The 2,521-nt window shown below is 48.8% G+C and overlaps 1 protein-coding gene across 1 annotated transcript; it reads right to left on the minus strand.

Moving 5' to 3' along the window:
- Nucleotides 1-269: 269 nt before the first annotated feature.
- LOC109747225 (uncharacterized) lies at nucleotides 270-2,293 on the minus strand. Its single transcript, XM_073509015.1, has one exon. The coding sequence runs from the start codon at nucleotides 2,273-2,275 to the stop codon at nucleotides 821-823; it is 1,455 nt and encodes a 484-aa protein (XP_073365116.1). The 5' UTR covers nucleotides 2,276-2,293; the 3' UTR covers nucleotides 270-820.
- Between the last annotated feature and the right edge of the window lie 228 nt (nucleotides 2,294-2,521).

Here is a 2,521-nt window from a genome sequence, read left to right on the forward strand (position 1 = left end):
ATCAGCCGTGAGTTCAGGAAAATACTGATGTCCACGATCATACAGTTCAATAACACTCTGAAAAGGCCTTGTCATGCATTGTACATATGTGTGTGTGAGACTGCTTGCTAAACCACAATCTGATACGCTTTTTGCTGTATGTTGCGTATGGGTTAATGAAGAGAACATGTAAATCATACTGTGATAGCCGGTTCGCTAATATGCTTGTGAAAATTGAAATTGTTTTTTTAGCAGAGGCCACATTTCATATGACAAAACCTACAAAGGTATGAAGCCAAATGAAATTGCATGTTGAGACAGCATAAAGCAAGATGTGGACAGAGAGTGATAGTAGAGTATGCACCATAATATTACATGTTTCGACCAAAATTTGAAGATATGGAGTGGAATATGAGCAATGTACTCTTGGTTTTCTGACACGAGAGTTTGTAAATCCAATCAAGAAAAACTGATTCATTGCAGGGAACTGACTCTCCTTTTAACCCCAAGTACTCATCTCTGCAGTGGCAATGCTTTGATTTTATCCAGCTAATAGTTGTATGAAGCAGGAACAAACACATCATGTTCAGAGTCATCAAAATACAAACCAGCTCAGTGGTTATGGGGAAACTGGGAATAGGGTTGGTAGTATGCTCCATCCTTGCAGCTCTGAAAGTGGAGGCGAACAAAAACACTGTCCAGAAATGCTGGCCTGTTTAATCACTCAGTATGAAATAATGATACAGAAAACATCTGGACCGAAAATACATCCAGAAGTCCCCAATAAAAATTAGATCAAAACACCCGTCAAAAAATTAGATCAAAACAGTGGGACCCAATACTATGGCTTTAGTTTTGGTTTCCAGTTCTCTTCCTTGCAACGCCGCTGATCAATAATCATTGACTCGAAAACAGACAGAACATCATCCAAACCCATCTCATCCTCTCCAAGTTTCTTCATGGTGATAACTATGCTCTCAATGGTCGACAAGCACCCGGCCTTTGGCTCCTGCCTCACCTCGCTGTACAAGCTAACCTTATCTGATTCTAGCTTCACGTGTGGCAGAAGTTGTAGCCATGGATTCTCATGATACATCCGCTGCGCCTTTGCCCAGGTGCCATCCAACACAATCAAATGTTTCACCTGACAATCTAAAGCATCAAGGCTGATTGCACCCTGGCATGGAAATAGCAGAGCTGCGTGTGGCGGTATGGTGATGGAAAATTCCTCAAACTCCGAGACTTCACCTGTACGTCTGGACTTGTTCTTTTGTATTTTCGTGACAGTAAAGCCATTCGAGACAGCTCCTTGACCAACAGAACCTCTGCACAACCATCTGATTTTGGGCTTTACGCCGCGCTCAATGTCAATCCTGAGTTCCTTTTCTGTATAAGCAACAGAGCACTTATCCATATTTTCCACGGTCCAACCTTCTCCCGTAGCAGCACCAACTTCAACATTTTCAGTGCAAATACCATTAACTGAGGTAGTTTCAACTAAAGGGTGAGGCAGATCAGCATGTACCTTATTTGTCACACATGTCTCACTTCTCTGTTGGCCTTCAGCATTAGCGGCATTGGCCACATAGCTTTCTGACTGATTTGCGGCTGAGACTGGCCTTTCAAAATCTTCAGCATGTTCATTGCTTTTCGCCTTGTCGAATCTGAAACACTCACCACCATTAGAGTCACATTCAATGCCACCGCCAACTTCTCGATCCAGATCAGAGAAAACACAATTGCTTATTTCCCCATTATCTAATCCTTCACCACCAGCTTGCCTAGAGATCGCAACAGTGGCATTTTCCTCACCCAAATGAACACCGAAAGGATTGATCCCCATATCTTCAGAATCACTGCACTTTGCATGATTCAATCCTTTGCCTTGGCTTCGCTCGAAATCATCACCATCTTGTAAGCCAGTCTGCCCAGGAACAACCGAACCGTCATGATTTCCGGCAAGGGAGGCGCCGACATCAGTTTCTCCGTCTGCAAGATTCGAGGCCGTGGCGCCGCCGAGCGTCCTGAGGAGGAAGCTGGCGCGGTGGTTGACGTCGGTGACTTGGGTGACGGCGAGGTTGCGGAGGCCGAGGCGGGCAACACGGATGGAGCTGAGCGGGTGCCGGACCTCCATGGTGTGCTGCAGCACGGTGACGCCGACGGTGGTGTCCAGCGGGGGGCCGCGGAGGCGGCCGCAGAGGCAGACGCTGAGGGGCTTGGTGCAGACGGCGCACATGGGGCGGCGCTGGCCAGGCTCCCGGCGATGCGGGTCGCTCTGGCCCTCGCGCGCCGCCATGGGTGGCGAGGTGTGGGGGGGGGGGGGGGGGGGGGGGGTGGGGGGTCGGTTGAGTTGCTGCTGGGTTGCGGGGTGGCGGCTGTCCGGCGGTTTGAGAGTCTAGGGTTTTGGAAGGGGGCCTTTCGCGGAAGCGCTTTGGAGGCAAATCCGGTTTGCCGTTTATTGCGGCAAATTGTCTACCAACTGCGTGCACACAGTCAGAGAGAAGGGGCCGGCCCAATTAGGTTAGGTTAGTCCGTTTTCTGG

Source organism: Aegilops tauschii, chromosome 2 (genome assembly GCF_002575655.3).
Source record: "Aegilops tauschii subsp. strangulata cultivar AL8/78 chromosome 2, Aet v6.0, whole genome shotgun sequence".
Lineage (NCBI taxonomy): Eukaryota > Viridiplantae > Streptophyta > Magnoliopsida > Poales > Poaceae > Aegilops > Aegilops tauschii.

Coding starts and splice junctions, on each gene's coding strand:
- LOC109747225 (XM_073509015.1), bottom strand. CDS start 2,275: ATGGCGGCGCGCGAGGGCCAGAGCGACCCGCATCGCCGGGAGCCTGGC.